This window comes from Pogoniulus pusillus, chromosome 15, assembly GCF_015220805.1.
Source record: "Pogoniulus pusillus isolate bPogPus1 chromosome 15, bPogPus1.pri, whole genome shotgun sequence".
In the NCBI taxonomy this organism is placed as follows: Eukaryota; Metazoa; Chordata; class Aves; order Piciformes; family Lybiidae; genus Pogoniulus; species Pogoniulus pusillus.
Window position 1 is genome coordinate 19,382,539 of NC_087278.1, and position 27,168 is coordinate 19,409,706.

Consider the following 27,168-nt stretch of genomic DNA (forward strand, 5'->3'; position numbering starts at 1 on the left):
GGGAGGTGGTTGAGGCCCCATGGCTGAAGGTGTTTAAGGCCAGGCTGGGTGAGGCTGTGGGCAGCCTGCTCTAGGGTAGGGTGTCCCTGGGCATGGCAGGGGGGTTGGAACTGGCTGCTCCTTGTGGTCCCTTCCAACCCTGACTGATTCTACTACTCAAATTGTTCCATCCACACTTAAGCAATGATGTGTTGGGATCTGGCCTCTTTTTATCCCCCAGTGTGGGCCTGGCATGAAAGGCTCTGAAGTGGAACAGGTCACTTCCTAGGCTGGAAATTCACCCTGGAAAATGCCTGAGGTGACTGTACTGGCCCCCGTGGCTGCTCTGCTGTGCAGTGATGGGGAGACACGCAGGAGCAGGACGGCTTGGGCAACCCACGCTTAACACTCTCCAAGTAGTTGCTGGTAAGATGTTGGCTCCCTCCTCGATGTGGGTAGAAATCTGAGTGGCAATCAGGAGGAGAGCAGGAGGTGAGGGGAAGGAACTGAGAGGGGAGCAGCACAGATGCAAGGGGCATTTCTAGAAGGACAGCAAAAGAAATGAGCTGGAGCTGAACACTCTGTGGGCAGTGAGGATTAGTGAGGAACTCAGGTCAAACAGGCAGGAGGCAAAGTGAGCTCAGACCGAAGGCTTTGGAAGAGAGCAAAGCACAAATGCTTTACCAGAGGTCTCCATATGATACTACTACTTCATTAGTATTAGTTTCTGGTGTGCTCATTTAAAAAAGCACTCCCTTTGAAGGTTCAGCAGAAAGATGCAGGCCACTTTCTGTTGCTTGGCTCTGTGGTATGGCCTCTTGCTATTTTCAGAGCATTGCTTCCAAGCCTGACCCTGTTTGGTATGGTGAAAGAGAAGATAAATAATTGACATGTTCTCCAGGCTCAAAGGCCTCAGCTGGAAGCCCTGTGAGCAGTGGCTCCTGGTTTCAGGCTTCAAAGCTGAAGTACAGGAGGAAACATGCTCAGAGTCCCTCTCGTACTGCCAGGCAGAAGTGGTGTTGGGAGTTACTAGGGTGCAGGAGGAGTTCAGGCAACTATGTGTTGCTGGAGCAGCCATCCATCCTCCTCTCCAGTGAGGCAGAAGCAGGATATCCTCCCAAGAGTGACTGTGGGAGCAGAGGGAAGCTTAAGGAATCCCTGTATTGTTATCTGTCATTCCACTCCATGTTCCTTTACTGAGATCTCATTCTTCTTCTTTAAAATAGTGTACCCTGGGCTACACTCAGGGGCTTTGCTGTGTGTGACCTCTATTAATCTTATTTCTTTTTGCAGATGGCATTACTGGACCTGGTTAAGCAGTTTGCCTAATGACACATGATGAGCCAAAGGTAGAAAGAAGAAATAAATCAATGCCCCCCAACACCTAATCCTAACCTACAATCACTGAGAAAAAATATGCTCCTTTCCTCTCAGCCTATCCCCTCTCAGTACTCCTTTCCTTTACAAACTATTCTGTGGGCTACCTTGTGCCACATCCCACCTGATTTTAAGCAAGATATGAAATACAGCAGACAGTGCAAATCTCCTCTCTCCTCTTGCACAGGCCAAGCTTGAGAGTATCATATCATAGTAGTATCATAGTATCATCAGCAAGCATCAAGCATCCAGCGCAGAAGGCAGCGCTGCTGGCGCAGCTCTGGCCACAGATGCCTGAACCCACAGCCTCCCCCAGCACAACACCAGAAGAAAACAGAAGCAGGCACTCATGGCACACTTCATCCAGTGGAGAAAAGAGTGAACAGAAGGTCAAAGGAGCAGAAGCACAGAAACATTCAGGTTGGAAAGCCCCTCGGGATCACCAAGTCCAGCCAATACCCCTACTCTACAAGGCTCCTGCTCACAGCCAGGCTGAATCTCCCCACCTCCAGCTTTGCTCCATCCCCCCAAGTCCTATCAGTGCCTGACATCCTAAAAAGTCCCTCCCCAGCTTTCTTGTAGCCCACTTGAGATACTCAAAGGCCACAAGAAGGTCACATGGGAGCCTTCTCCTCTCCAGACTGAACAGCTCCAACTCTCTCAGTCTCTCCTCATAGCACAGCAGCTCCAGCCCTCTGCTCATCCTTGTGGTCCTTCTCTGGACACCTTCCAGCACATCCATAGCCCTACTGTAACATGGGCTCCAGAACTGGATGCAGTACTCCAGGTGGGGTCTCACCAGCATGGAGGATTGCTTCCCTCGACCTGCTGGCCACATCTCTTGATGCAGTTCAGGCTCTGGTTGGCTTTCACACAAATGGCTCATACTGAGTAGAGAAAAACCACTGGGTGTTGAGTGCAGCTGGCTGAATGAGAGCCAGCAGCGTGCTCAGGTGTTAAAGAAGGCCAACAGCATCCTGGTCTATATCAGGAACAGTGTCATCAACAGAACCAGGGATGTGACTTTCCCTGTACTCAGCACTGGTGAGGCTGGACCTTGAGTATTGTGCTCAGTTTTGGATCACTCACTACAAGAGAGACATTGAAGTGGTGGAGCAGATCCAGAGAAGGGAAATGAAGCTAGGGAAGGGTCTGAAGAATAGGTCTTACAAGCACCAACTGAGGGAACTGGGATTGTTTAGCCTGGAGGAAAGGAGGCAGAGGGAAGACCTTCAGAGCATTAACAGCAGGCAAAGTTACTCTCTCCTGTCTGGCCAGCAGCTGGTTTTGAAGTTCCAAGTTCCAGTTATGTGTTCAGCATTTCTCTGCATGAAATCACATACAAAGGCAGCCAATAATTACTTACCCTAGAGAACACTGTCTAGAGTATAGCAGTGTTCCATAGCCCTCATCTAGCAACCAAGCACCAAGCCCATCCAGCCCAACCTAGCACCCAGCTCTGGCCAATCAACCAGGCCATGGCACTAAGTGCCCCAGCCAGGCTTGGCTTCAACACCTCCAGGCACAGTGACTCCACCACCTCCCTGGGCAGCCCATTCCAATGCCAATCACTCTCTCTGACAACAACTTCCTCCTAACATCCAGCCTAGACCTGCCCTGGCACAGCTTGAGACTGTGTCCCCTTCTTCTGTTGCTGCTTGCCTGGCAGCAAAGCCCAACCCCACCTGGCTACAACCTCCCTTCAGGTAGTTGTAGACAGCAATGAGCTCTGCCCTAAGCCTCCTCTGCTGCAGGCTGCACACCCCCAGCTCCCTCAGCCTCTCCTCACAGGGCTGTGCTCCAGGACCCTCCCCAGCCTTGCTGCCCTGCTCTTGACACCTTCTGGCACCTCAACTTCTCTCTTGAATTGAGGAGCCCAGAACTGGACACAGCAGCAGAATAACCTCCCTTGTCCTGCTGGCCACACTGCTCCTGAGCCAGCCCAGGATGTCATTGGCTCTGCTGCCCACCTGGGCACTGCTGGCTTCTCTTCAGCTCCTCTCTCCCAGCACCTCCAGCTCCCTCTCTGCCTGGCTGCTCTCAGCCACTCTGTCCCCAGCCTGTAGTGCTGCTTGGGGTTGTTGTGGCCACAGTGTAGACCTGGCCAGACATTTACAGAGTGCTTTAAAGTCCCCAGATACTAGACCAAAGCAAACTCATATTGTCTCCATTTAATTACCTACCTTTGCAGACTTACAGTGACCAAAATGACCGAGCACAACAAAATGGTTAACAGCAACAGGAGACCACTGTTAACCAGCAAAGTAAGGTGGATGTATGTGTGTAGAGCTCAGGAGGAAAAGTTGCTGCTGCATGCTGTTTACTCCTCCAATGTGAATTTTTAAAGAGGAGTGAAATTGCAGTATCAAGTAAAGCAGCAAGAATCCAAAGGATTAAAATCCCAGGAACCAATGAACTCAACTAGAAATGGAAAATGGATTCGGTCCCCAGAAGATAAAATTATTTAACAACTTATTAAAACAGTTCATCATCCTAATTAAATTCCAAGTGCCTAGAAAAAAAAAGTGGCACAAGAAAGGTAATTATTTATGAGGAGACTTTAAAAAGCCATTTATTGTGAATTTGGGAGAGAACCAGCCTGAAAGAATCGGCAGTAAAAGGAAATTGTTTGTTTATTCATAAAACTTATTTTGGTCTAGCACACCACTAAGAACCCCTAACATCTGCTCAATGGCAGCTGTAAGTAACATTAGGAACACTCAGCCAATTTCTCTCTTTCCCTTTTATTAAAAAATAAACAGATCTGTTTAAATTATTCACCAGTAAATTAACATAAAAATCAGCGCCGCGGCGACTCGCGCCTCGTGGCGAGGCATCTGCAAGCTCTGTGTGATCATCAGGATCTGAACTCTTCTACATCTCACTGACTGCTTTACTCCCTCTCTACTCTGCTCTGCTGAGACCCTACCTGGAGTACTGCATCCAGTTCTGGAGCTCCCATTACAGGAGGGATGTGGAGATGCTGGAGTGTGTCCAGAGCAGGGCCAGGAGGATGCTCAGAGGCTGCAGCAGCTCTGCTGTGAGCACAGACTGAAAGAGTTGGGGCTGTGCAGGCTGGAGCAGAGGAGGCTCCCAGGGGACCTTCTTGTGGCTTTCCAGCATCTGAAGGGCACCTACAAAAAGGCTGAGGAAGGACTTTTTAGGCTGTCAGGGAGAGACAGGACTGAGGGGAATGGAGCAAAGCTGGAGGTGGGGAGAGTGAGGCTGGAGTTAAGGAGGAAGTTGTTGAGCAGTAGAGTGGTAAGAGGCTGGACTGGGCTGCCCAGGGAGGTGGTTGAGGCCCCATGGCTGGAGGTGTTTGAGGCCAGGCTGGCAGAGGCTGTGGGCAGCCTGCTCTAGGGTTGGGTGTTCCTGGGCATGGCAGGGGGGTTGGAACTGGCTGATCCTTGTGGTCCCTTGCAGCCCTGACTGATTCTATGATTGTATGAACATAGTTGTATAAAACTAAATCTAAACAGAACTTTGTAGGTTATGCTGAAACTTATCAGACTCTGTCAGCATTTCCCTAACAATCCCTTCTGAAGCCAAAGTATTTTGGGTGCCTTATCATAGAATCTCACCTAATTCAGCAAATGAAAATGCAGCAAACCTCCAAGCCACAGCCCAGTCACAGCTATGAGTAACACAGAATGCTCCAAATGCAGTACTAGTTGCTTCCTCCCAACTGGAGGAACCTCCCCTTTGCCTCCTACCATTGAAATGTTCCATTCAAACAACCAGGACCCTCTCCTGCTTCTTCCTTTCATGGAGCAGACATCAGCCAACAACCTCAGCAGAACCCTTCATTGAATTATTGCTGGGCAACAAAATGTAGCTCTGGTACTAATTAACAATTATTTGTTCTCACCTGCAGCATCTTCAGGCATAGATTGCAGAGTGCTCTGTGTGGTCCTGTGCTTCACTCCAACACTCTGTTCTTAAGGCAGTGAAAAAGGCACAGACACCCTTCAGTCCTAAAGGTTTCTCTTTATCCCTTGCAAACACTTTTTTTTTTTACTTAATGTCTTAAATATTTCAGCAGAAAAAAAATCTTCTTCCTAAGTTTGTCTCCTGCCTTCAGTTCTTACTTCCTCATCCCAGCAAGCACCTGCAAATGAACTTGCCAAGAAGCTGATCAAAAGAACAGAAGAGATGTTCATTTTGGTAGGGTTTTGGTTTGGGTTACTTCTAAGTACAAAGCAGTGTTTCTGCAGGACACCCTGGACACAGCTAGGCTAAAGCTAAGTGATCTGTAACTAACTCAGGTGCTGGAAAGGACTGGAAATGGCATTGTGACAATAGCACAGGATCCATCCAGATGAAGGTCACAGAGAATCATAGAATCAGCCAGGGCTGGAAAGGACCACAAGGATCATCCAGTTCTAACCCCTCTGCCATGGGCAGGGACACCTCACACTACATCAGGCTGGCCAGAGTCTCATCCAGCCTGGCCTTAAACAGCAGAGATGAGGCTTTCACCACCTCCCTGGGCAACCCATTCCAGGGTCTCACCACTCTCATGCTGAAGAACTTCTTCCTAACATCCATTCTGAATCTACCCATTTCTAGCTTTGCTCCATTCCCCCCAGTCCTATCACTCCCTGACATCCTAAAAAGCTGCTCCTCAGCTTTCTTGTAGCCCTCTAAAGATACTGAAAGGCCACAATAATGTCACCTTCTCTTCTCCAGACTGAACAGCCCAAACTTCCTCAGTTTCCCCTCATAGCAGAGCAGGTCCAGCCCTCTGATCACCTTCGTGGCCCTTCTCTGGACACTTTCCAGCACATCCATAGCCCTCTTGCAATATGGGATCCAGAATTGGACTGCCTCAAAGCTGCAAGTGACAACAAGCAAATTTGCTTATGTCTAGAGCAGCTGCAAGAACAGCAGCTGATGACAACACAACCAGTTACCTATCAGTGGTATGTATATGACATATACAAATACATGTGTGTATGTGTGTGTGTGTGTGTGTGTATATACACACAGAGATAGAAATGAATTATGTATCAGAGCAGCACCCAGGAATGCTACTCCTCCTCTTGCTGGGGACTAGAAGCTATGAGAAACATGGCAGCCTCTACCATCACACCACACCAAGCTGCTTTCTGAATCCTGGGGCTCAGGTTCATTTCAAAGCTCCACTTATGTGTAAGGCTTCATGTCTCCTTTGAGCTCTACAGAGTTCCATTTTCCAGGACTGGTGGGAGGGAAGCTTTTGAAGATGTATGATTCACAATTTTGTATTGAATAATTTAAGGTGAATGTGCTGCACAGAATATGGAACATTGTCATATGTTCCCTTTTGGGTCCCTTAGAAATGAAGAAACCTCAGAATCACAGAGTCATGAAGGTTGGTAAAGACCTTTAAGATCCTGGAGTCCAAATGTAACCTACCTACCATGACCAGTAAAATATATCCTGAAGGACCACATCTATAGCTTAGAATCATAGAATCAGTCAGGCTTGGAAGGGACCACGAGGAGCAGCCAGTCCCAACCCCCTTGCCATGGGCAAGGACTACCCTAAATCAGGCTGGCCACAGCCTCTGCCAGCCTGGCCTTATACACCTCCAGGAAAGGGGCCTCAACCACCTCCCTGGGCAACCCATTCCAGCCTCTCACCACTCTACTGCTCAACAACTTCCTCCTCACCTCCAGGCTGAATCTCTCCACCTCCAGCTTTGCTCCATAACACCTTCTTGACCACTTTCAGGGATGGTGATTCCATAGACTCCCTGGGCAGTCTGTTGCAGTGCCTCACCACTCTCTCACTAAAGAGGTTTTCCTTTTTTCTCCTGGCACAACTGAAACCCAATTCCTCTCCTCCTACCACTTGAGAGAAGTATCTTGTTGATAAACCACAAGACTTCACCCTGTGATGTTCAGGAGAGGCTGTTAGGTTGGTGTGGGGGAGAGCCACATGGGACAGTTGGGCACTAGATGTGTCACTGCAATGGTGGTGGAAGGAAGAGTTTCTCCTTAAGAAAGCCTCCTGGCATCATCAGGGAGGATTTTTTTCCCCTACATCTTAGATTTAGGGAGAACTCAACTTAAGAAATCAGATGCAGTTGTACACTGCAGGGAAATCACTTTATAGTACAAATACTAGAGGGGAAGAAACATCAAAGGTGCAAATGACAATCAGATGTCAGATCCCTGTTGACTTGCCAGGCAGACTATGGACCTTGCTGTCATCTTTGTCTTTGAAAAGGTTCTCTCAAAAGCAGGACTGCTACAGACAGCTCTGGGAAAGCTGCAGTCTCTGGCAGCTATAAAGTAAGCACAGTCATAAACCAGAAACTATCTTAGCTGAGAGATGCTGAAATTAAAAACTACCTTTGCAGAAAAGGAACCTTTAAAAGTATCAGTTAGGAACAGAGGATTAAATTCCAAAGCATAATACTGGGAATCATAGTATCAAGCAGGTTGGAAGAGAACTCCAAGCTCAGCCAGCCCAACCTAGCACCCAGCCCTGGCCAATCAACCAGACCATGGCACTAAGTGCCCCAGCCAGGCTTGGCTTCAACACCTCCAGGCACAGAGACTCCACCACCTCCCTGGGCAGCCCATTCCAATGCCAATCACTCTCTCTGCCAACAGCTTCCTCAGAACATCCAGCCTAGACCTCCCCTGGCACAACTTCACACTGCGTCCCCTTCTTCTGTTGCTGGTTGCCTGGCAGAAGAGACCTACCCCACCTGACTACAGTCTCCCTTCAGGTAGCTGTAGCCAGCAATGAGCTCTGCCCTGAGCCTCCTCTTCTGCAGGCTGCACACCCCCAGCTCCCTCAGCCTCTCCTCACAGGGCTGTGCTTCAGCTCCTCACCAGCCTTGCTGCCCTTCTCTGAAAACATTCCAGTACCCACAGTCTTTTAAACTAACACACTGATGCCCAAGATCCTATTTTTCTTGTGCATTTTTCCATTCAACACCTTTCTGTTTAGAAACCTAATTTCACATTTCTGCTGCCATAAGTTCACACCTTCCAATTAGGCAGGCATGATCAGCAGGCCCTGCCAGCATGCAAAGAAACAACATCCCAGGACATACAATCATGCTTAGTTTATTTCCATGTCTCTGTATGTAAAGGAATGGGACATTCTGATTCGTGTTCTTACTTGCATCTCTTAACAGATAGTTTAATATTTCATAAACCAATTTTGTATAATTGATAGCTACAGTAAATTAAATATTTATTCCTATTTTTCACTGGGATAGTTGAATTTTACACCTCCTGCTGCTGGAATTAAGAAGAAAAGAAAACCAACCTGAAATATCACAGAGATAAATAGCCCCCCCCCTACATCCACTGCTTTTACATAACATTTCCATGCTGGAAAATTGTATTCTCTCAAACCATTACCTTCAATACTGGAGTTTCCCAGGTGCCAAGAAGCTGTGTTATTTTGGTGGCATGTTTGAACTAGAGCTGCTCAATGTGCAACCATTTCCAAGGCTGAGGTGACAGAAAACTTCAGAAGATTTAACTCCAATTCTAACAAATTATTTAACATAGAAACAAGGTTTCATTCGTGGGGAAAACTGATGCAGCAGGGGCATGCTCTCACCACTCAGAGAATCACAGAATCAACCAGGTTGGAAGAGACCTCCCAGCTCATCATAGAATCATACAATTAATCAGGTTGAAAGAGATCTCCAAGCTCATTATGGAATTGTAGAATCAACCAGGTTGGAAGACACACCCAAGCTCATCATAGAATCAACCAGGTTGGAAGAGACCTCCATGCTCATCATAGAATTATACAATTAATCAGGTTGGAAAAGAGATCTCCAAGCTCATCATAGATTCATAGAATCAACCAGGTTGGAAGAGACCTCCAAGCTCACCCACTCCAACCTAGCACCCAGCCCTAGACAATCAACTAGACCATAGCACTAAGCGCCCCAGCCAGGCTTTGCTTCAACACCTCCAGGGACAGTGGCTTCACCACCTCCCTGGGCAGCCCATTCCAATGCCAATCACTCTCTCTGCCAACAACTTCCTCCTAACATCCAGCCTAGACCTGCCCTGGCACAACTTGAGCCTGTGTCCCCTTGTTCTGTTGCTGCTTGCCTGACAGAAGAGACCAACCCCACCTGGCTACAGCCTCCCTTCAAGAGGAGTAATTCAAACCTGTGTCTGCACTGTTAGAACCTTTCTCCTCCAAGCTTATCTATCACACCTACTTCATTTCTAGTGGTTGCTGCAGCTTTGTTGTTAAGCTTATGGACAATCACTTCATTGAAGGGAGCAGCCTTGTGCTGCCTTACTGAGCATGCAGACTGTGCCACTCTGACCTGCAGTGTATCTTGGTTTTGCACAGAGTGTTTGGTGCTTGCTCCTTTCCCCAGGATTTCACTGGTGTTAACCAGAGCTCAGAACGTGCAGAACAAATGCAGACTGTGCAGAATTCAGGACATCTGCTGCAGCAAACAGGCAGGAAAGTTACCAACTAGTGATATAATTCCAGAGTGTTAATTGCTGTCCTGATGAGCCTCTTACAGCAGCCAACTGCAACCACTTCTCCATATTTAACACAGTAACCAAGGCTGTGTTCCTAAAACGACACACACCACTGCATCTGCGTGGTGCAAAGTGCTGAAGTAGTACAAACTCTGCACATTCAAGCTTATCCAGAGGAATGGGCAGAGCTTTGGACAAATGAGGCATTGTCTGCATGCACACAGCCAGAAGAAAGCCAACACAAACAGCATTTCATGTGCTCTCAGGAAGCTGACAGGCATTTCAAAACGTGCTCATGCCCTCCCGAGGTCTCATCTGTATTGCCAGATCACAACCAGAGAAGAATGGGATTAAACTCTGCACTTTGACAATGCAGGTGGGAGAAGTCTTTCTGTACTGTGCTTTGCTCTCTGAAGACAAGCAGCCAGAGGTAAGAACGCACTACAGGGCAACACAGCCCCGTTCCTGGATGTTTTTAAGGCCAGGCTGAATGTGGCTCTGGGCAACCTGATCTAATGGAAGGTGTCCCTACACATGATAGGGGGGTTGGAACTGGATGATCATTGAGGTCCCTTCCGACCCTGATGATTCTGTGATGCTGAGAACATAGAATCATAGAATTGCAGAATGGACCAGGTTGGAAGAGACCTCCAAGCTTATCACCTAATCCTGCTAATGAACTAAACCATGGCACTAAGTGCCTCATCCAGCCTCCTCTTCAACACCTCCAAGGATGGTGACTCCACCACCTCCCCAGGCAGCCCATTCCAACACCAATCACTCTTGCTGTGAAGAACTTCTTCCTAATAACCAGCCTGAACCTGCCCTGGCACAGTTTGAGACTCTGTCCTCTTGTTCCATCCCAGGCACACAGAGACAGAACAAGAGGTCAGAGTCTCAAATCGTGCCAGGGTAGAGATCTTTTTCTAGAGTTCAAGCATTAACATCTTGCACACAGACACACTGTGCAAAGCACCATTGCATCTTTGATCACACTGGGGGCTTCTGTGCTCCACAACCTCCCTGGGCAACCTGGGCCAGTGTCTCATCACCCTCACTGCAAATAACTTCTTCCTAACATCCAGTTTCAATCTCCCCTCTGCCACTTTAAACCCATTCCTCCTCATCCTGTCATTACAAGACTTTGTCAGCAGTCCCTCCCCAGCCTTCCTGGAGCCCCCTACAGATCCTGGAATGCCACTCCAAGGCCTCCTCCAAGCCTTCTCTTCTCCAGGCTGCAGAACCTCAACTCTCTCAGCCTGTCCTCACAGCAGAGCTGCTGCAGCCCTCTCAGCATCTTGGTGGCCTCCTCTGGACTGGCTCCAACACTTCCATGTCCTGCTTGTGCTGGGGGCTCCAGAACTGCACCCAGGACTGCAGGTGGGGTGTGAGGAGAGCAGAGCCAAGGGGCAGAATCCCCTCCCTTGCCCTGCTACCCACACTGCTCTTGCTGCTTTGTTTCTTTCCTTCTTTTAAATCATAGCACCAGCTGAAAAAGAATGATCATAGATCCTAAAGCTAGAATTGAAAACTACTGTGCCCAATGGCCCTCTTGCTAAAAATGCTACAAATACACCAAATGAAACAAAACCTCAATTGGAATTTGAGGTTCTCAGCCATTCTCACAAATCAGACCCAGAAACTCTGGCCTGAAACACATTTTCTCTATGTAGGGCACCAATAAATTCTTATTTTCACACCTACCTACAAACAAAAAGTAAGAGACTTAAAAGAAAACCACAGAGAAAGGAGATGACTTCATATATTCAGGTGAATAAGTATCTTGTAAAAGGAATAACTGTGTAAGGAAAATCATTACCAACAGGGCCATCTGCTGTACTTCAAACAAACTACACCAGCAACAACTCTGAAGATGTCACAATGCTTTACAAACTGAGTTTTTCACTCCATCATATTACAAAGTAGCATCACAGTGGTCAGGAACACCAGCTCAAATAACAGGAAAGGTCTATTTCTTACTCCTCTTCCAACTGAGTGCTTGTAACTTCAGGGCTTTGGGTATCAGCTTACTTCAAAACTGCTTGTGCCGAGTTCTGGGCTCCTCAATTCAAGAGAGATGCTGAGGTGCTGGAAGGTGTCCAGAGAAGGGCAGCAAGGCTGGGGAGGGGCCTGGAGCACAGCCCTGGGAGGAGAGGCTGAGGGAACTGGGGGTGTACAGCCTGCAGAAGAGGAGGCTCAGGGCAGAGCTCATTGCTGGCTACAGCTCCCTGAAGGGAGGCTGTAGCCAGGTGGGGTTGGTCTCTGCTGCCAGGTAGCCAGCAAGAGGACACAATCTCAAGCTGTGCCAGGTCTAGGCTGGATGTTCTGAGGAAGTTGTTGACAGAGAGAGTGATTGGCATTGGAATGGGCTGCCCTGGGAGGTGGTGGAGTTGCCATCCCTGGAGGCGTTGAAGCCAAGCCTGGCTGGGGCACTTAGTGCCATGGTCTGGTTGATTGGCTGGGGCTGGGTGCTAGGTTGGACTGGATGACCTTGGAGGTCTCCTCCAATTCGGTTGATTCTATGATTCAACTGGCAAAACTAAACTTTCCCAACTAGAAACCTTTAAGCTTTGTACATAACATAAGCAAAGACATTCTTAGCTGCCACAAGCAAATGGCTTCTACTCACCTGCCATCATGGCTATCATGCTGGCTTTGTAGACATTAACAAGGGAGCCCAGCTCCCCTGTTGCCAAGATTGTCTTCATGTGAGCTTCCCCACAGGCCTGCCGGCACTGCCGGATCTCCTCGTAGAGAGCTGTGGATGAAAGCATGTGGAAATGATCAAAGTTGCCTGAGAGACATTCTCAAGTATGGCTGCAATTTCCACTCCTGGATTAATTTCCAATCTTATAATTAGTCGTAGCACTCAAGAACTTAAGTTCTGTAAGTTCAATAAATTACATGACTGGAGGTAATTAACAATGCCACACAGTTGCAGGCTTTACTTAACAGCTATTAATGTTGGTTCTCTCAAAGCTAAGGATGTGCAGAGTGTGCCAAGCACTCAGGAATACATCAGGAGTGAAAAACCTTATCATAGTCACAATAGATTTTAAAACAGCTTTTTCAGCAATAAATATGGCAGTAGATTGAATCAGTACCCAGGGACAGTTATGCTTTCCTGTCCACATCATCTGTATTGATGATCTGGACCAGGGGATTGAGTCCAGCAGCAGTAAGTTTGCAGGTGACACCAAGCTAGGAGCAGGTGTGGAGCTTTTGGAGGGTAGGAGAGACCTGCAGAGGGACCTGGCCAAGCTGGATGGGTGGGCAGAGGCCAATTGGATGAGATTGAACAAAGCCAAGTGCAGGGTTCTGCACTTGGGTCACAACAACCCCAAGCAGTGCTACAGGATTGGGACAGAGTGGCTGAGAGCAGCCAGGCAGAGAGGGAGCTGGGGGTGCTGGGAGAGAGGAGATGAAGAGGAGGCAGCAGTGCCCAGGTGGGCAGCAGAGCCAATGGCATCCTGGGCTGGCTCAGGAGCAGTGTGGCCAGCAGGACAAGGGAGGTTATTCTGTGTCATACACATAAGCACTGCCACAAACAGCAGGACTGACTTTCAGCTCTGAGATAAAGCAGACCATTATCTCTGTACCTTCACATTACTTGAAAAACAAAAAGCAAATCCCTCCCCACAGAGAGCTCCACTGCCTTTGGAGAGCCTCTTGTTATCAGTCTGTCTTCTGACTTATAGCTCTATTTAGTTCTCATCTCCAGGTACTCAGCATGACCCTGAGACAAACCAGCACACATCCCACCTAATCACAGCTTCTCAATGTGCTGCCAGCCACGTAACCAGCTGCAGCCAGGAACAAGCAGGAGCAGGGAGGGCAGGTCAGCATCGAGGTGCTCATGGACATAGAATCATAGAATCAAGCAGATTGGAAGAGACCTCCAAGCTCAGCCAGTCCAATCTATCACCCAGCAATAGCCAATCAACCAGACCATGGCACTAAGTGCCCCAGACAGGCTTGGCTTCAACGCCTCCAGGCACAGCCACTCCACCACCTCCCTGGGCAGCCCATTCCAATGCCAATCACTCTCTCTGACAACAACTTCCTCAGAACATCCAGCCTAGACCTCCCCTTGCACAACTTCACACTGTGTCCCTTTGCTCTGTTGCTGCTTGCCTGGCAGAAGAGACCAACCCCACCTGGCTACAGCCTCCCTTCAGGGAGCTGCAGACAGCAATGAGGTCTGCCCTGAGCCTCCTCTTTTCCAGGCTGCACACCCCCAGCTCCCTCAGCCTCTCCTCACAGGGCTGTGCTCCAGGCCTCTCACCAGCTTTGTTGACATGGTCCAGAGCAGACCAGCCTCTCACAGGCTCCTGCTTTCAGATTTACATGGCCAGAGATATGCTCAACTTTCATGCAGTTCCATATTTTCATGGATTTAGTAAGGACTGGAATAAATTTGGGCATAACCAATTGTTAGAAAGGCTGGAACCTGTGGAGCTGGTCAGGTAGCACAACACAAAGAGCACAGGGAAAGCCTTCCATGGGTTTTGGTAGAATTCAGCAATGCTCCCACAAAACTTTAAACTAGGCAGAACTAAAAGAGCTAGAAATTATCAAAACATAGCTGTAAGAAGCTGGCCACTCAGGGATATTTAAGACTTCTCCAATGTGCAGAGAAAAGCAGCTCTTGTGAGATCCAGCTAGCACTTGTGGAATTTGAGTAATAGATAAAAACCTACAAGGACACAAAAGAAGCAAGCAGGATACTTTGCAAGACAAAGTACACTCAATTTTGGGCCAGCAGTGTGCCCAGGTGGGCAGCAGAGCCGATGGCATCCTGGGCTGGGTGGCCAGCAGGACAAGGGAGGTTCTTCTGCCCCTGTGCTCAGCACTGCTCAGGCCACAGCTTGAGTGCTGTGTCCAGTTCTGGGCGCCTCAATTCAAGAGAGATGTTGAGGTGCTGGAAGGTGTCCAGAGAAGGGCAGCAAGGCTGGGGAGGGACCTCGAACACAAACTCTATGAGGAGAGGCTGAGGGAGCTGGGGGGGGTGCAGCCTGCAGAAGAGGAGGCTCAGGGCAGAGCTCATTGCTGTCTGCAGCTACCTGAAGGGAGGCTGTAGCCAGGTGGGGTTGGGCTCTGCTGCCAGGCAAGCAGCAAGGGGACACAGTGTGAAGTTGTGGCAGGGGATGTCTGGGATGGATGTTAAGAGGGAGTTGTTGCCAGGAAGATTGACTGGCATTGGAATGGGCTGCCCAGGTTGGTGGTGGAGTCACTGTCCCTGGAGGTGTTGAAGCCAAGCCTGGCTGGGGCACTTAGTGCCATGGTCTGGTTGATTGGACAGGTCTGGGTGATAGATTGGACTGGCTGAGCTGGGAGGCCTCTTCCAAACTGTCTGATTCTATGATTCTATCTTCAGCCATAACCAAGGCCTTTTACTGAAGTCTAAACCACAGCTTTCAAACAAACCTCTCCTGCTAAAGAAGTCCAGGATACGGCTTTGAAGAGTGAATTTTCCAGCAACAGCAGCTGTCTTTTCCCCTCAGTCCTCAAGCAAGACCTGAAAACACCTCGCAGGCTTTGCCAGGCACTGCACAGCTGAACCCCTCCTCCACCTGCTGGGACCCCTCCTCCACCTGCAGTGCGCCGCATCCTCTGGGTGCCATGGGCACGCTGTGAGGCCAGTGCTGGGAGCACTGGGCTGCCCCTCTGAGACGTGCCACACACAGTAGTAGACAACCACTTAATGCACTTAGCAAGTCCCTTTATAGACACAGGCTTCATCTTGTTTTTGACTGTGTACCAGAGGTGTGAATTAATCAGTCCTAGCATGCAGTCTAACATGTTTTATTGATCAATTGGTGATACTCCTGAAGCCTACATCGAATTCAGACTCAGAAAGGAAATACAACAAAAAAACAGTGCTGTTTTCTTCTGCATTTGATAGCACTGCTGAGCAGGGCTGGGAGCTACCCTCCCCCCCAACACACAGCTAGGAACTCACCAGACTAACCCAGTCGGCTGGAAGTCAAGGAAGATATATTTACACTTGGCACACTTTACAAGCAGATATATACACACACACACATGTACACACACAATATATACTGATATTTACAACTCTGTGTCCAGTTCTGGGCCCTTCAATTCAAGAGAGATGTTGAGGTGCTGGAAGGTGTCCAGAGAAGGGCAATGAAGCTGATGAAGGGCCTGGAGCAGAGCCCTGTGAGGAGAGGCTGAGGGAGCTGGGGGTGTGCAGCCTGCAGGAGAGGAGGCTCAGGGCAGAGCTCATTGCTGTCTGCAGCTCCTTGAAGGGAGGCTGTAGCCAGGTGGGGTTGGGCTCTTCTGCCAGGCAAGCAGCAAGAGAACAAGGGGACACAGTGTGAAGCTGTGCCAGGGCAGGTTCAGGCTGGATGTTAGGAGGAAGTTGTTGGCAGGGAGAGTGATTGGCACTGGAATGGGCTGCCCAGGGAGGTGGTGGAGTTGCCATGCCTGGAGGTGTTGAAGCCAAGCCTGGCTGGGGCACTTAGTGCCATGGTCTGGTTGATTGTCTAGGGCTGGGTGCTAGGTTGGACTGGATGATCTTGGAGGTCTCTTCCAGCCCGGCTGATTCTATGATTCTATATATGCAAGTCAAAGGTAATACAGAAATATAAAACCCCTCCCAGCACCAAGACTGCCCAAGAGGCGTTCCAAATCAACCTCCCATCTTCTTTCCACCTTCTTTCCAACCCCTCTCCTGTATCTTCAGGATCCCCCTTACATGCAGGGTGAGCCATGAAAGGTCTGCAGGAGGTGTTAGAAGAAGAATGACTATTTTGAGTTAGGTAGGTTTAGGCAGAGACAGTCAAGGAGGCGACAGCCAGGCAGAGACTGACTGTTATGGTTTCTGTTTCTCTATGTCTCAGCAGGAGAATGGGCAATATAGACAGCACTATTATTTGTTTTCCACAGACAGTGATCTAATTTCTCTCACTAAAATCACAGAATCATAGAATCAACCAGGTTGGAAGAGACCTCCAAGATCATCCAGCCCAACCTAGCACCCAGCCCTGCCCAATCAACCAGACCATGGCACTAAGTGCCCCAGCCAGTCTTGGCTTCAACACCTCCAAGCACGGCGACTCCACCACCTCCCTGGGCAGCCCATTCCAATGCCAATCACTCTCTCTGCCAACAACTTCCTCCTAACATCCAGCCTAGATCTCCCCTGCCACAACTTGAGACTGTGTCCCCATGTTCTGTTGCTGGGTGCCTGGGAGAAGACACCAACCCCACCTACCTATTCCGATTAGCCTCAAAGCAGCACAACTGCTCGTGTTAGTTCCAAATGCAGTCTCCATTTGTGCAGTGCCTCTTTCCTGGTGTTTTTGGAAAGCCAGAGAAAGCAGCTGTCACATTCTTCCAGTCTTGGTAACAAGAAGAGTTGACCTTTAAGACATGCCACCAAAAAAGTCAAAATCCAATCAACCAGAAGTACTCTGAGTTTAGAGCCTGTGAAGTGAAAATTACAACCCCACAGCTGTTGTTCAGTGCAGTCAGTGCTTCAGCTACAGCATCCCCCCTATTGTTGGAAGATACTTTTATATGCAATTAGTGCCAAGATCATTTGAACAGCCTCACTATCTGACAGCATGCATCAACCCACAGACAGGAGCAACTGAGGATCTTCAATCATCTGTGTCTATCAGGTTGGCTGGGGAGGTGTAAAAGTGGGCATATTTTAATGGGACAGGTGTGTGGGTATTTAATACTGCTCTTTATTCAGAGATCAATTACTGCAGACAATAGCTGGCATTCATAGGACACTCTCAACCTGACAGTAAAAGCACAAATAGAGATGCAATCACCTCTGGGACAGACAAAATTAACCAGAGCACAGCAGTCCCAGTGCAAACAGGAACTGCTCTGACACAGAGCAGGTGCAGAGACTCCCACTCCCTTCAAAATTAAAAGTTTCAGTACTTAGTTGTCTTAAACCAAGGCACAAATAACCTGAGACTTCCTGAAACTACCTGGCAAATGTCTGTTAGACAGCAGCTGAAAGTGAGGCAGCAGTGCCCAGGTGGGCAGCAGAGCCAGTGGCATCCTGGGCTGGCTCAGGAGCAGTGTGTCCAGCAGGACAAGGGAGGTTATTCTGACCCTGTGCTCAGCACTGCTCAGGCCACAGCTTGAGTGCTGTGTCCAGTTCTGAGCTCCTCAATTCAAGAGAGATGTTGAGGTGCTGGAAGGTGTCCAGAGAAGGGCATCAAGGCTGGGGAGGGGCCTGGAGCACAGCCCTGTGAGGAGAGGCTGAGGGAGCTGAGGGTGTACAGCCTGCAGAAGAGAAGGCTCAGGGCAGAGATCATTGCTGTCTACAACTCCCTGAAGAGAGGCTGTAGCCAGGTGGGGTTGGGCTCTTCTGCCAGGTAACCAGCAACAGAGCAAGGAGACACAGTCTCAAGCTGTGCCAGGGCAGGTTCAGGCTGGATGTCAGGAGGAAGTTGTTGGCAGAGAGAGTGATTGGCATTGGAATGGGCTGCCCAGGGAGGTGGTGGAGTTGCTGTGCCTGGAGGTGTTGAAGCCAAGCCTGGCTGAGGCACTTAGTGCCATGGTCTGGTTGATTGGGCAGGGCTGGGTGCTAGGTTGGACTGGCTGAGCTTGGAGGTCTCTTCCAACCTGCTTGATTCTATGATTCTAAGAGCTCCTCTACCTCACAGCCATTTATTTAGGATATCTTACTGCTTTCATGAACTTTCAATTTGTTTTTTTCTAGGTGCATTTATAGAAGCCAGAAAAAATCAGGTTTTACATGGAAAAAAAAAAGAAACCAATCAAAAAAACCCCAAAACCTGACTTTCATAGCTGTGGTTTTAATTTCACTGCTACAAAAGCCAAGTGCTAGAAAGTTTCTTTGTTGTAGTTTTCCTAAAATTGTAAGCATTCTGTACCCTAATATTGATTTTTAGCAGCTATTAAACACACCACAGAAAATGTTCTTCCTCCTCCTCCTACATATTTATCAAGCAAACAGTCTTGACAGTCAGTGGATAACCTGCCCTAGATTGAATCGAGTTTTTTTTTGCTTTGGTCTTAAAAATCACAGAATAAAACAAATAAATCCATGTCAAAATATTAAGGGAGGGGTGTGAGGTGTGGGGGGAAGGAAACAACCAGCTTAAAATTCTGAAAAAACTGTGGCAATAAAACCTCTTTTCCTCTAAACCAAAAAACAGCCTGAGCAAACTCAGCTTATTTGCTGTTTTTCTGCAGTCAGTCACATTGACTGATGTTAAGGGTGGAAAGTCAGACGAGGAGGGGAGATGTTTCGATTTCTGTTAGACCAAAAGATCAAGGTAATCATGAGGAGAAAGTGGAAATGAGCTGGAATCCCTTCTGTCTTGCATGTTAATGGCAGCTTTGTTAACAGCGTGACAAGCACGAGGCTATCGGCGCAACGCAGCTCCCGGCCACAGATGTGCAACTCCAGGCTCTGGTGATGAAAGCAGAGCTTGGCTGCAGGGGTCTGAGCTGCTGCTGACAAGGTATGACAGAAAACCAGCCTTTAAGTTGCAAGGCTTTCTGGTTTAGGGAGTCTGGGTTCCTGCTAGGATGAAGTAAACAGCTGAAGGTGTTCAAGAGGAGGCTGGGTGACGCGCTTAGTGCCACGGCTCAGTTGGTTAGAGGATAGGTTGGACTCGATGATCTTGGAGGTCTTTTCCAACCTGGTTGATTCTGTGATTCTGTGAAATTGGGCAACTACACTTTGAGATCTCAGCTTGCACATCTAGAAAACTGTTGTGCTAGTTTGAAGCCTAGCTAGAATATTCTGGTGAGAAGAACTAGCTTACAGGCTGTGGAAGGAAAACAGTGGTGATGTCTGCTTCACTCACAGGCTTGCTGAGATGTATAAGAGTAAGAATCAAAACAGAAATAAAGGCACTCACTTCTTCTGCTGGGGAGCTCTGAGCTGCATCTCTCTCTCTAGCCTCTTTGACTAATCCACTTTGCTTCCTAACCCCCTGGCCAAACCTCCATTCTTCGTTGGGACTGGGGTAAGGTTGAGAGGAGTAGGAGGAAGGTGAAGGGGCAGTTGGAAGCCCCTCCTGGGGACTTGGTTTCCAAGAGGGCAGTTGTGTTTCTGCATTACCTTTTACCTTGTCTATTTCTGTCTATAACTGTATGTACTGTAAATATCTGCTTGTATCTTGTGCTAAGCTGTAAATAATAAGCTTCATTCAATTCATCTTCATAGATGATCTGGATGAGGGCATGGAGTCAGTCATCAGCAAGTTTGCAGATGACACCAAGCTGGGGGCAGATGTGGCTGAGTTGGAGGGCAGAAGGGCTCTGCAGTGGGACCTTGACCACCTGCACAGATGGGCAGAGTCCAATGGGATGGGGTTCAATAGCTCCAAGTGCTGGGTGCTGCACTTTGGCCACAACAACCCCATGCAGAGATACAGGCTGGGGTCGGAGTGGCTGGAGAGCAGCCAGACAGAGAGGGATCTGGGGGTGCTGATTGATACCCACCTGAACATGAGCCAGCAGTGTGCCCAGGTGGCCAAGAGAGCCAGTGGCATCCTGGCCTGCATCAGGAATGGTGTGGCCAGCAGGAGCAGGGAGGTCATTCTGCCCCTGGACTCTGCACTGGTTAGACCACACCTTGAGTGCTGTGTTCAGTTCTGGGCCCCCCAGTTTAGGAGGGACATTGAGATGCTTGAGCGTGTCCAGAGAAGGGCGACAAGGCTGGGGAGAGGCCTCGAGCACAGCCCTACGAGGAGAGGCTGAGGGAGCTGGGATTGGTTAGCCTGGAGAAGAGGAGGCTCAGGGCTGACCTTATTGCTGTCTACAACTACCTGAGGGGTGGTTGTGGCCAGGAGGAGGTTGCTCTCTTCTCTCAGGTGGCCAGCACCAGAACAAGAGGACACAGCCTCAGGCTGTGCCAGGGGAAATTTAGGCTGGAGGTGAGGAGAAAGTTCTTCACTGAGAGAGTCATTGGACACTGGAATGGGCTGCCCGGGGAGGTGGTGGAGTCGCCGTCCCTGGAGCTGTTCAAGGCAGGATTGGACGTGGCACTTGGTGCCATGGTCTGGCCTTGAGCTCTGTGGTAAAGGGTTGGACTTGATGATCTGTGAGGTCTCTTCCAACCCTGATGATACTGTGATACTGTGTGATAATTTCCAGAGCTGGCTGAGGCTAGTCTGGGTGATTTCCAAAGTGGGGGGGGGGGGGGAGGCAGGGAACACCCAAAGCATGCTTCACAACTGTACATCCAGTTAGGACCTTTCTCAACAAGAAGTCTCTGGAGTGGGGAGTGTGTCTTCTCTGCCCTGGTTACAAAATATGTAGCACAAACTCACAGTTGTATAATTACTAACAGACTTTAAAGGCAGCTTTCATAATGGGGTTACACCTAATGTACTTCATGGAGACAACCATGTTCACAGAATCACAGACTGGTCCATGCAAGTTCTGCATGGACCAGCAATGTGCCCTTGTGGCCAGGAGAGTCAGTGGCACTCTGGGGTGCCTCAGGAAAAGTGTGGCCAGCAGGTCTAGGGTGGTTCTGCTCCCCTTCTACTCTGCCCTGCTAAGACCACACCTGGAATACTGTGTCCAGTTTTGGGCTCCCCAGTTCGAGAGAGACAGGGACCTGCTGGAGAGAGTCCAGGGGAGAGCCACGAGGATGACTGGGGGACTTGAGCATCTGCCCTACAAAGACAGACTGAGAAACCTGGGGCTGTTTAGTCTGGAGAAGGATGAGAGGGGATCTGATCAGTGTATACAAATATCTGAGGGGAGGGTGTCAAGTGCCTTAGGCCAAGCTCTTTTTGGTGGTCAGCAGCAATAAGACATGGAGCAATGGATACAAATTGGAACATAGAAGGTTTCAGCTCAACATGAGGAGAAGCTTCTTTACAGTGAGGGTGACAGAGCCCTGGAGCAGGCTGCCCAGAGAGGCTGTGGAGTCTCCTTCTCTGGAGACTTTCAAAACCCTCCTGGATGCATTCCTGTGCGAGCTACCCTGAGTGATGCTGCCTTGGCAGAGAGGTTGGACTGGATGATCTCTGGAGGTCCCTTCCAACCTCTGAAGTTCTGTGATCTTTAAAGGTCATCTAGTCCAACCCCCCTGCAATCAACAGGGACAACTTCAAACTTCATAAAAGCATAGAGAGTTTCCTCCCTTTTCTTACAGAGAAATGCAACTGACAAAGAGCAAATAATGACCTAATGATACCTTTGAAGCCACTGGCAGTGTAGCTGTGGAACTAGAAGTCACATTACAGCACCCCAGACAGCTTCAGAAGGTACAGCAACTCCAACATCTTAACTGATAACAGGAATGAACAAATCAAAACACCCAGATTGTATCAACAGCTTACTGGTCAGCTTCATCACCCTTTGCATACATGCTCCACATTCCTTGCCTGAAGACATAACCTAAAGTGTGATTTTTAGGCTTAATCCATACTTTGTCAAGTGATAGAGGACAGTGGTTGTGTAAACTACTGTAAAGCAGTATAGCTTTAAAAGCTAATAGGTTGTAAAAGGCATAGAAATTCATAAACTTCAAGCTCATGTAACATTATTTCCCAGTGTAATTTAGCTGTCTAATAAACCTGCTTTCCTGTTCAGCACTACTAAAAAAATCTGAGCAATTCCTTCACAAAGATGGAGAAAATCTATTCTGAGTGTCATAAAGAGCTCCAACAATATTTAACAGCTCCTTTAAAACAACTGAACATACACTAAAATACTCAATAACCAAACAAGCCTTTAAAACAAACCACAAAACAACACTACTCCAAGTGCAGCATCCTGCAGCTGGGTCGAGGCAATGCCAAACACAAATCCAGGCTGGGCAGTGAGTGGCTGGAGAGCAGCCCTGAGGAGAGGGACTTGGGGGTGCTGCTGGACCAGAAGCTCAACAGGAGCCAGCAGTGTGCACTTGCAGCCTAGAAAGCCAAGCAGGGCCAGGGAGGGGATTCTCTCCCTCTATTCTGCTCTGCTGACACTCCACCTGGTGTACTGCATCCAGCTCTGGAGCCCTCATTACAAGAAGGATGTGGAGATGCTGGAGTGTGTCCAGAGCAGGGCCAGGAGGATGCTCAGAGGCTGCAGCAGCTCTGCTGTGAGCACAGACTGAAAGAGTTGGGGCTGTGCAGGCTGGAGCAGAGGAGGCTCCCAGGTGACCTTCTTGTGGCCTTCCAGCATCTGAAGGGGGCTCCAAAAAAGCTGGGGAGGGACTTTTGAGGCTGTCAGGGAGTGACAGGACTTGGGGAGCAAAGCTGGAGGTGGGGAGAGTCAGGCTGGAGGTGAGGAGGAAGTTGTTGAGCAGGAGAGTGGTGAGAGGCTGGAATGGGTTGCCCAGGGAGGTGGTTGAGGCCCCATGGCTGGAGGTGTTTAAGGCCAGGCTGGCTGAGGCTGTGGGCCGCCTACTCCAGGGTAGGGTGTCCCTGGGCATGGCAGGGGGGTTGGAACTGGCTGATCCTTGTGCTCCCTTCCCACCCTGACTGATTCTATGATTCTATAATGGTGATCCCAGTTATTGCACTTTAAAAAAATAGAAGCTAAAAGTGTGTGTATGATAAGATCAAGCACTTTGCCACACACATATTTTTGTCAACAACTTCTGAAGTTGTGAATACAGGCAGCAGGAGAAAATGACAAAAGTATATTCATAGAATCATAGAATTGTCAGGGCTGGCTTAACATCTTTGGCTGTTTAACATCTTTGTTCTCTTTGACATCTTTGTTCTGTTTGACATCTTTGTCAGTGACATGGACAGAGCAATCAGTGCACCCTCACCAAGTTTGCAGATGGCACCAAGCTGTTTGGCACAGGAGACTTGCTAGAGGGCAGGGATCCATCCAGAGGGACCTGGACAGCCTGCAGAGGTGTGCCCAAGCCAACCTCATGACAGTCAACAAGGTCAAGTGTAAGGTCTGCACCTGGGTCAGCACAATTCCAAGCACAGCTCCAGGCTGGGTGGGGAAAGGCTGAGAGCAGCCCTAAGGAAAAGGACCTGGGGGTCTGGGCTGATGAAAAGCTCCACATGAGCCTGCAGTGTGAGTGCAGCCCAGACAGCAACCCTGTGCTGGGCTGCAGCAAGAGCAGTGTGGGCAGCAGGGCAATGGAGGGGATTCTGCCCCTTGGCTCTGCTCTCCCCAGACCCACCTGCAGTCCAGCCAAAATCAGACAATATGTTCTGTTACCACCATCGTTTTACTTAACCAAACTCAAGTACCAGGGCTCCTTTAAGAAGTCTTCCAAGCAAACAGGCTACTTGGAAAATTCATTCCCAGACAAGGATGTGTTTACCTTCACATGGTGATTAGTTATAGGAGCATTGTCAGCACTTAAGGCATGCTATTCACAGTACATTAAGGAGGCAATTAGAGCAAAAACCATCTTCAGCATTATTGTTCTTACTAATTAGCAGTAGTCTGCAGACAGGAGAACATCAATAATAATATGAAGAGTCAATTTGTACCCACAACTTTCAGGAAAAAGAAAACAACTAAAATACTTCTCTTTTTTGTCAAGAACTGAAGCATGGCTATTTAACAAGGTATCAGCTGCATTAGCAGCCCCTTGGGACTTTTAACAGAACTGTTCCTATAATCAGGCATTCACTTCCATTTCACTTCCTTTTGCATTGCACTCCTGTACACAGCATCCTCTACAGGCATAGAAACAACAGACCTGAAGTTTCAAATCACAAAGTCACTCTGCATGCCCAACCTGACAGGACTTTGTAACAGTACTCTTCTCTAAAAAATGATAGTTCTTCATCATATGTTAGCTGTGGTGTCCAGTCCAGTGCCTCTGACTATCAGTTACTCATAGGGGAGGGACTAAACTCTTCAAGGACTGATCTGAAGACTTGGTGAAGCACTTCTGCTGTGAGGACAGGCTACAAGAGCTGGGGCTCTTAGAATCATAGAATCAAGCAGGTTGGAAGAGACCTCCAAGCTCAGCCAGCCCAACCTAGCACCCGGCCCTGGCCAATCAACCAGACCATGGCACTAAGTGCCCCAGCCAGGCTTGGCTTCAACACCTCCAGCCACAGCGACTCCACCACCTCCCTGGGCAGCCCATTCCAATGCCAATCACTCTCTCTGACAACAACTTCCTCAGAACATCCAGCCTATAACTCCCCTGGCACAACTTCACACTGTGTCCCCTCCTTCTGTTGCTGGTGGCCTGGCAGAAGAGCCCAACCCCACCTGGCTACAGCCTCCCTTCATGTAGTTGTAGACAGCAATGAGGTCAGCCCTGAGCCTCCTCTTCTTCAGGCTGCACACCCTCAGCTTCCTCAGCCTCTCCTCACAGTGTTGTCCTCCAGGCCTCTCACCAGCTTTGTCACCCGTCTCTGAACACATTCCAGTGTCTCAACATCTCTCCTGAATTGAGGAGAGATGCTTCTGGCATTTACAGTGGCCTTTCACTATGTGAAGGGAACCTAGAGAAGGGCTGGGCAGGGACTATTGACAAGGTCTTGTCATGACAGGATGAGGAGGAATGGGTTTAAACTGGCAGAGGGGAGATTGAAACTGGATGTTAGGAGAGGATTCTTCACAGTGAGGGTGGTGAGACACTGGCACAGGTTGCCCAGGGAGGTTGTGGAACACAGAATCACCCAATGTGATCAAAGATCACATTGGGTGATTCTGTGCTCCACAACTTCCCTGGAGGTGTTCAAGGCCAGGTTACATGAGGACTTAAGCAACCTGTTCTAGTGGGAGGTGTCCCTTCCTGTGTAGGAGGTTGGAACGGGCTGAGCTTTGAGGTCCCTTCCAACCTAAACCATTGTATGATTCTATAAGCCAAAAAGACAGTTTGCATATCCATATACAAAGGTTTAGGTTCCTTACCTTCCCACTGGCCAGTCAGCACCAGACTTCTGCTAATGACAATGTCAATCTCTCTGGCACCATATTCCACTGCTAGCTTTATTTCAGCCAGTTTGGTTTCCAGAGGAGTTTGTCCAGATGGAAAGCCAGCAGCCACTAGCAAGAAAGGAGATGTAGGTAGAGAGAAGAAAACAGTATTAGAAATTGATCATCAAACTGCACACAGCTCTACTATATCAAAGAGTTTGAAGGTTACTCTTTTCCTGTCCCTACCCTGACACAGAAAACTTAAATGTACTTCATCCTACCCTCTCCATCCACAAGAACTAGAGCTGCCCTCTAGAAGCAATGTAAAGCAAGACATTGAGTGCATCTAGTGAAGACAGCCACACTGGAATGGAGACATGACACAAACTCTCCTGACATGGCTTTGAGACTTTGCTCACACGAACGGGAAAATGTAAAGTCTTCTGGTGACAGCACACCCCCAGCTCCCTCAGCCTCTCCTCACAGGGCTGTGCTCCAGGCCACTCCCCAGCCTTGCTGCTCTTCTCTGGACACCTTCCAGCACCTCAACATCTCTCTTGAATTGAGGAGCCCAGAACTGGACACAGCACTCAAGGGGTGGCCTGAGCAGTGCTGAGCACAGGGGCACAAGAACCTCCCTTGTCCTGCTGCCCACACTGCTCCTGAGCCAGCCCAGGATGCCACTGGCTCTGCTGCCCACCTGGGCACTGCTGCCTCACCTTCCTCTCTACCAGCACCCCCAGGCCCCTCTCTGTCTGGCTGCTCTCAGCCACTCTGTCCCCAGCCTGTAGCACAGTTTGGGGTTGTTGTGGCCAAAGTGCAGAACCCTGCACTGGGCCTTGTTCAGTCTTATCCCATTGGCCTCTGCCCACCCATCCAGCCTGGCCAGGTCCCTCTGCAGGGCTCTCCTACCCTCCAACAGATCAACATCTTCTCCTAGCTTGGTGTCATCTGCAAACTTACTGCTGCTGGACTCAATCTCCTGCTCCAGATCACAAATAAAGATACTGAATATCATGGTACTCGTGGGCCTCTGCACAACCTGGTCTAGTTGAGGATGTCCCTGCTGACTGTGCAGGAGGATTGGACTGGATGATCTTTGGAGGTCACTTTCAGCCCAGCCCATTCTGTGATTCTTTGAAAAGGTTCTCTTTCACATGCCTTATTTTTATCTAAAGCAGCCTACAGTATCTATTGCTTCCAGCAGAACTGAGCAAGCAAGGAGTAATCCACTTGAATCCATATGAAGCACACAAATCCCTATGAATCCATTTGAATCCATCCAGCAATTCCATATGAAGCAATCCCAATGTTTTTAATTCTGCTCAATTCTTTTCAGTAGTATTTAAATATGTTTAATTGCTAAATCACAGTACAGCAAAAAATGGTTTCAGTGAGATCTACTTAAGGCCTCGTTTAAGATATTCAAGTACAAACCCTAAGGTAACTTTGGAAACCTTAAAAATAATGTCTCTGTCAGAGATCTTCTTTCTCTCTGACATATCAATACATTTAGTACCAT

At 48.8% G+C, this 27,168-nt stretch overlaps 1 protein-coding gene across 1 annotated transcript in view; it reads right to left on the reverse strand.

Annotated features, from left to right (window-relative positions):
• Positions 1-27,168, reverse strand: part of DERA (deoxyribose-phosphate aldolase) — a 52,153-nt gene that overhangs the window by 12,681 nt on the left and 12,304 nt on the right. The window contains exons 5-6 of the mRNA XM_064154819.1: positions 25,641-25,775; positions 12,451-12,579 (exon numbers count right to left, since the gene is read on the reverse strand). Of these exons, the coding sequence (XP_064010889.1) occupies positions 12,451-12,579; positions 25,641-25,775 (264 nt within the window). The remainder of the gene's footprint in view (positions 1-12,450; positions 12,580-25,640; positions 25,776-27,168) is intronic.